This window comes from Colossoma macropomum, unplaced genomic scaffold (assembly GCF_904425465.1).
Source record: "Colossoma macropomum unplaced genomic scaffold, Colossoma_macropomum, whole genome shotgun sequence".
Lineage (NCBI taxonomy): Eukaryota > Metazoa > Chordata > Actinopteri > Characiformes > Serrasalmidae > Colossoma > Colossoma macropomum.
The window spans coordinates 26,990,892-26,998,169 of NW_023494787.1; the positions used below are offsets into that span (position 1 = coordinate 26,990,892).

At 39.4% G+C, this 7,278-nt stretch overlaps 1 protein-coding gene across 1 annotated transcript; it reads right to left on the minus strand.

The window, feature by feature from the left end:
- Positions 1-5,538: 5,538 nt before the first annotated feature.
- On the minus strand, positions 5,539-7,078 carry LOC118805069 (urotensin-2 receptor). The gene is made up of 2 exons (XM_036565674.1): positions 6,958-7,078; positions 5,539-6,824 (listed from the first exon to the last, which is right to left on the minus strand). The coding sequence occupies exon 2, from the start codon at positions 6,667-6,669 to the stop codon at positions 5,539-5,541; it is 1,131 nt and encodes a 376-aa protein (XP_036421567.1). The 5' UTR covers positions 6,670-6,824; positions 6,958-7,078.
- Between the last annotated feature and the right edge of the window lie 200 nt (positions 7,079-7,278).

The window sequence follows — 7,278 nt, forward strand, 5'->3', positions numbered from 1 at the left end:
AAATGTTTGTCAGATACTGTGCACTATGAGCTCCTGTAACCAAAACCAAATTCCTGGCCAGTAAAGCTTGATTCTGATTCTGATTCTGAAATGTTGAACTGAAATGTTCTGAAATGAAACAAATAAATGAAAAGTTTTTTTTGTTTGGTGATGCTGATGTGGAAACCAATCGGCAGTACTGTTCCTCACACAGAGGGAAATTATCATAGTTGTAAGCAGCATCATTTTACAATCATATGAATTTGGTTGGATGTTTTACTGAAAACAACAAATTAAAATGCATCAGAACTCAACTAACTGTCAAGAAAAAATCCTGGCCTTTGAGATTTATAACAAGTCCAAATGAAAATGCAAGAAGTAAACAGTAAGTTTTTTGTCTCGGTAATATAATGAGGTGTACTAGTATTCAAATTTAATAAAAATCTTCCCAAACAATTCAGTTTAGTAATGAAATACAGTGCAGTATTTTCCATCCCTGCAAAAATGTTCATTTTTTAGACTGAAATTTCACCACTGCATTCTCTTAGAATTAGAGCTCTGGGCAGACCTGACAGAATTGTGTCCGTACAGTAGATGTCACTGTCTTCTTTAAAAATACATGGAGGACGGCAGGAAAAAAGACAAGCAGACCAACAGAGAAAAAGTGAGAGCCAGAGTAATTTATTCAATTTATTTATTAACAAACGCTGAGAGAGCCTACGTTTTGAAAGTACGTAAATTGACGATTAATTGACTATAACTTCCAATCCTGCGGCTCCAAAGTCCATTACATTGTGCTGTAGAGAGCCATAAAATCATCAACCTCTTCAAAAGAAAGGCAGTGTTTGCTACATAAAGAGAAGCAGCAGTGAGAATAACGAGTGACAAGAATTACAAGAAGTTTTTTATTATTATTTTACATTTTACAGAAAGATTATCCATTATATGGTTTGACAGTTATGTCTGTCGCCTAGTGATCAGTACAATCTCCATGTCCCTTTTGCTAATTAGTCTTTAGTTGACAAAGGGATTTCTTGACCTCTGCATCCTCTGTTTCAACTCCAAATCTTAGACCCTTAAACCTTAAGAAACCTTAACTGTAACACAAGCACACATAAATCAAAAGATGTATGGATCTCATAATCCACTCAGGCCTTTTAAATACTTGTAACCAGAAAGAAAGACCTAAAGGGGAACTCCATTGATTTTTCAAAAATTCTGCATAATTAAATGGTTGAGATCTTCACTTTCTCTTTTCACAGTGGAAGTGATGGGAACCAGACGTCTGAAGAGTTTAATACCTCTGAAAGCTCCCTCACAGAAAGTTATTACATAAAGTGGTTAGATATATGCTGCTTGATGTCTGACACATTGTTTTAACCCTTTAACGTTCTGCTCAATTATTTGGTAGAGCACATTTTGAGTCACTATATATGCCACAAAGTGCCATCTCGACCGTTTGTTAGACGTGAATATTTACCAATATTCACCAATTGTTTTTATTATTGCCCCAAACAAATAAAAAATACAAAATATAAAGTTCCATTGCTTTGTTCTTGGTGAGGACATTAAAGGGTTAAAGTTTTGTGGTACCATTTTGGCTTAAAATGTACTTTAGTCCAATAGTTTTGATCCATTCATGGCAGATGGATACATATGCTACATTGTAAGGCAAAACAGTCCCCAAAGAGATCTTATTTTTTCTTATATTTATGCCTCTTTTACCATTACATATCAAAACTCAGAAGACACGTGCAGGTTCACTGGTGGTTTTGGATAGAAAATAAAATGGCTATATTTGTGCTGTAGGCATGGCAACCCCTGATTCCTGTCACCACCACTGTAAAGAGTCTCTGCAATGAACCACTTCACATCAAACCACTCTGAATGACTCTGTTTACATCTCAAAGACTGAATTATTCACAAATTTTGAAAAAATAGTGGAATTCACCTTCAGATGCCCCCTCTAACAAAGTAAACCTTTATTCCGAGTGGCACGTATCCAAATTACACAAAGTGAGTTCCTGCAAGGAAAACTAGAAACATTCTGGTCTGAACAGATATGAACAGTAGGTACATTCCTTTATGATCCAACAGCGTGTCTCTATAAAAGTGTGATGAGTGAAGTGATCAAGATATTCTAAAGTAGGTCACCATAAGTTGAAAACCACTCGTCATAATGATCAATGCCATGTGGATAAAAGTGGGCCCGAAGTGAAAATATGGGAGCCTTTCCAAAGGAAACAGTGTCAGTCTGTCCCAAGCATTGCTGAGCCTTGGTTCTGCACCTTCTCACAGAAACATCAGTCCAATTACTAAATGACCATGCCACATGTAAAGGAAGGTGCTAGATAAATGTTTTAAGCAGCACTTCTCAGGTTGTGATACCTTAATAGAATATGGATCTTCTATTACTAATCACTTAAACATGTCCATTTCTAAGGGAATACTGTCTCCTAGTTGCAATCACAGTTCATACCGTAATTCAGTGTAAAAGTCAATGAAATTACTTGAGCCATATAATGTGAAGGTTGAAGGGTTTTGTCCCAAACAGAAAAGACTTAAGAGCTGATGAAATAAGAGTGCTCTATTGTGAAATAGTTTTCCTACCCAATGAAAAATGTTTCATGTTGACCAGGATTTCCAAGCCTTGGTAATTCTAGACTACACATGGTGTGATAAGATCACTGGCAAAGACAAACACACAGGTGATTTTTTTTTTTAATGAAAGTGAATACTGCTCTTAGATTAAGATATTGAAAAATCACTTTAATTCTGCTGATTCCTTGTCCAGAATGCATATTTTAGTTAATGGCTTAACAAAGAACATGAGACGTCTCTGGATTATTTACACTCACAATGGAAACCTCATTTCAATTACCAAAAACTTTTCTTTACAAAAAGTAGGTCATGACAGTCAAACAAGTTCATGGGTAGGTCTAAAATTTTTTTTCAGAGGGCATCCATTTCACATTTGTTACAAGAATTATCATTCCATTTAAAAATCTTGCTCCACATTAACTACGCATCTGTCACTAATCTGTATTATACTGACAAAAAATGTATCAATAAAGTGGTTCCTGAGAAACTTTACGACTGTGCATGACAAATGCCCCCATGAGAAATTGAGTTTTTATTCTACTTTGTCTAGATGGATTATTATCATCCCTTTCCTCTTTGTTATCTGTTGGTAGAGGTGCCAGCCCCACTTTGCAACCATCCTTGATCTCCGAACCTTTTCTGGGACCTCTCCAGGAAAATAAATCCGTCACTGCCTTTGAACATATGGGTCAAACAAGTGATCGCTGATGTTTGTCCTCACAGTCCAGTTGGGCAGGAGTTGGCCAATCTCCTTAACAGAGCAACAGAGATTACTTAAGCGTACTTAAAGTTGATTGGCTGGGAAAGAAGAGGTCAAAGGTAAGCAAGGTTTCTGCCTGTAAAAACAAGAAGTAAAACAGTAGGTGCGGGTGATTACGAGGGTCTGGTCAGTGAGTGAATGTTTGGCTCAGCTCACACTGGACATTTAGATAAAATGCCGATAGGAAACAATGGCCTAGTTAAACCTTGTTCATGTTCCAGGGAACACGAGCGCCCAGAAATACTACACTAATGAGTTTTTGGAAACACTGATGAAGCAAGCATTCGTACTTACGAGCTGGTAACTTTGAAAAATATCACAGTGGATGTGGATATGACTAGTCACTGCACAGAGTACACTACTGTGGAGCACTCAAGTAATGCTAACACAGTGGGTAGAACAGTCTTAAAGGGATTTCGACCTTTTAAAATATACTGCAGGACATTGCAGAACTCATTGTTACTTTCCATGGGGCTCTGTCCTTTCAAGGACACAACAAACACATTGAGCTTTTTCTAAAGTACCATTTTTTAAAATCTTTCAGTAAGTTCTAAGGTGCTTTAATTTTTAATGTCCAGCTAGCAATGGCTCTGAGTGAAGAAATGCCAGCTGTAGTTCATTTTATGTTGCTTGGTACAGAAACATCAACTTATGTATGGCAGATGATAAATATTCATATTAACACGCCATATTAAGTGCACACCTCAGCCTAATTCACTGATGCAATGTGCCGAGTACACAATAACAAGATCACAAGAAAAAGAGTTCCAACAGAATCTGTCTTTACAATATTGTAGCACATAGGAACGCTACATTTTTAACATTATCATAGCACTTACGAATACTAGGAGTACTACACTTTAACAGTTAGCACTTACAATCACATTTGACAATGTCATAGCATTTGGGAATATTTTAGGCTGAGCAATACAAGTAATATCACCAATGTTAGGATGTTGTTCTTGTACACATTACCATGAACATTCTCTAGAAAATACCCAAGAAATATAAGATAATAAGACATAAAAACATCAAAAATTATACAGAATATACTTCACTCCTAAATTCCTACAGCCTTTGGAGACATCCTGAACACTGTAATATACTGTGTATATAATAACAAACACAGCAATGCAATACCAGTTATGTCAAGAGCATAAGCTAATAGTCTAAAGTTGTTTGTAAGATCGTTATTTCGTATCTTCGGCTTCAAAAGCACACATTACACCACTATTTGGCAGTGGTTTTTGAAAGCAATTAAAAGTAATTTGAGGAGAAGACAAGCTGCATCACATCACCACCATCACCACCACACCACCTCCTCCCTCGTTGATCAAATTAATAAAGTAAATTACATTAATAAAGTAAATAACATTTGAGACTGATTAACAAAACGTGTGTTCGGACACAGCCCTCTTCTGTCAGTATTCCCCTGTGGTGTGCATATGTATGTTTTAAATATAGGCTCACAAGTGTAGAGCACACTTTTAATATTTTAAGTACTATTTTTTTTTTCAACCTTATGTAATTCTCTTTCTTGATGCCTTTAAAAGGACCTTCAGGGAGGATCCCAATTTCATGGATTAATACAGTTTTAAACTATGCTCAGACTTTTCCATAAAACCTGTTCAAAATGTCCAAACCACTCTTATAAAAGCAGAGGAATATTATCTCTGATTGCACTTATGCCACTACAGTCAGCCACATGAATAAATATTTAAGAAGTAGAACTATCTACACATCTGAAATATGTTTTTTTCCATTATGTGGCATTTCATTTCACCAGAATAAGAGACCACCCTTTTTCCGCCTGACTAATTTCAGTGGCCGTTGTCATTTTCTGTGTGGTTTACATTCAAAATCACACAGGCACCCGACTTCCTCAGTTCATTTTTTTCTATTTCTGCATGATTTGCTCTGGATGTCTCATTCCAAACATATAAGTCATCGTTATTGCTTGTCTCTCTCTGTATAAGCATGCCTTTGTTTTCTAACAATAGCTCAAAACCAAGGACAAATTCATGTTCAGTCTCGTAAAAGGTTTTTTCTATTTCTTACGAGGCCTGATAATGCTTCACCAACGTCATTTCAGTTGCTTCAGAAATCTCAACTCATATAGGAGGATATTCTCAGAACTATTAGAATGTCATCATCAATATGAGAACATTTGCTTCTCATAACAGCAGAATGTCAAAATGTCAGAGCTTGGTATAAGCATCCAGAACACCATTTTGTTGTGTACTGCATGAAACATTTGTAAACTGGTGACTCCCAGACGACACAGACCTCTGAGACGAGTGACGGAACCGCTTCTTAAACACTGCACTGCTCTTTTGCCTCTCTTTCAAGTACTCCTGATAATTTCTGGTCAACAATGTGTAAAGGAAGGGGTTGATGCAGCTGTTGCTATAAGCCAGACAGGTCACCACAAAGTTTATGTACACCATTGTACTACGGGACAACTTCCCAGGTCCAAAATAATAGATACTGAGTAACTGCCACAACCAGAAAGGCAAGAAGCATGCCCAGTAAGTGAGAACTATACCAAAGATCATGTAGAGCACCTTTTGTTTGGGACACGTATTCATTTCTTTGGATGAGAACACAGTGGTTTGGGAGAGCCAGTAAGTCCTGGCCAGTTTGAGATACAGGTAACCAATGATGCATCCAGGAGCCAGGATGCAGGTGTTGAAGAGCACGGTCAGGTACACCTTGTAGGCTGTGAGTTGCCAGGTGGGGTGGCACATGCGCTTCTCCACACCATCCTGCACATGCTTCCTCAAGTCGATCATGATCATGGTGGGAAGGGCGAGGACGAATGAGGCAAGCCACACGGCCCATGCCACAGCTCTCCTGCAGCGCCTGGCCCGGGCCAGAGTGTCTAGAGGGTTCACCACGGCCAGGTACCTCTCGGTACTCATCACGGTCAGGATGAAGATGCTGGCGTGCATGGTGAGGAAGTCGAGGCTGAAAAGGATCCGACAGCCCACGTCACCAAAATACCAGTCCTTAGCAAAATAGGTGCACACCACGAAAGGCACAGTGGCCAGGTAGAGCAGGTCGGCCAGGGCCAAGTTCACGATGTAGACATACATGGTTCCGGTGACGCGGACAGAGATATTCATCACCACCAAGGTGTACACGTTTCCGAACACGCCGACCACAAACATGAGGATCAGGACTGTTCCCAGAACACATGTAATTAGGGTGTCTTTTGGAGAAGCTGCTGGCTCTGGGAGAGGGGCTGTCGGCGAAGTGTTGGCCAACATACCCAAGGAGCCATTCAGCTGGACCCACTGACTGACTGCAAGACGGTCAAGTGTCCCCATATTCCCAGAAGGTAAGAGTCACCAATTTATTAGGAGGTCCGAGTTGAAAGAGGTTCAGGCAGCATCGTTATTCTGAAGGAAATGTGGACAGCTTGGCCAAATGTGAGCGAGTTACATTCCAGTCACGTTTTCAGACAGTGACGAGCCTAAAAGTCCTAAAAAAATGTTCACCATTAACAGACAGGGTAGGTTACAGTCAATTCTGTTGTAATTTTAAAGAAATAAACAACGTACAGACTACATTTCACTAATAATTAACGCTGCGTAAAATGTTAGGTAAAGTGTTACCGGTAGAAGAAGATGTCCTCCATACACCTCGGCGCCGTCTCCGTCCTCTGAGCGTGGAGAAGGGAGCTGTTGAGTCTTTAGTAAAGAGGTTAAAATGAAGATGTTATCCGGAGGTGGCTGTGAAGAGGAGAAAAGCGCGGGAAGGATCAGAGCAGGGAGTGAAACTCCAGCGCGCGGAGGCTCCTCTGCTGTGCGCGTGCAGTGTGATTGCGGTTTTTTACCTCAGAGAGCGAACGCGCCTCCCTCCCGTCTGAACTACCGGTAAGATCAGTCAAAACACAGTACTTACTGACCAAAGCTGACCAAAACACAATCCTTTCG

Excerpts from the sequence above, each read along its gene's own strand:
- LOC118805069 (XM_036565674.1), bottom strand. The coding sequence starts at position 6,669 with ATGGGGACACTTGACCGTCTTGCAGTCAGTCAGTGGGTCCAGCTGAAT.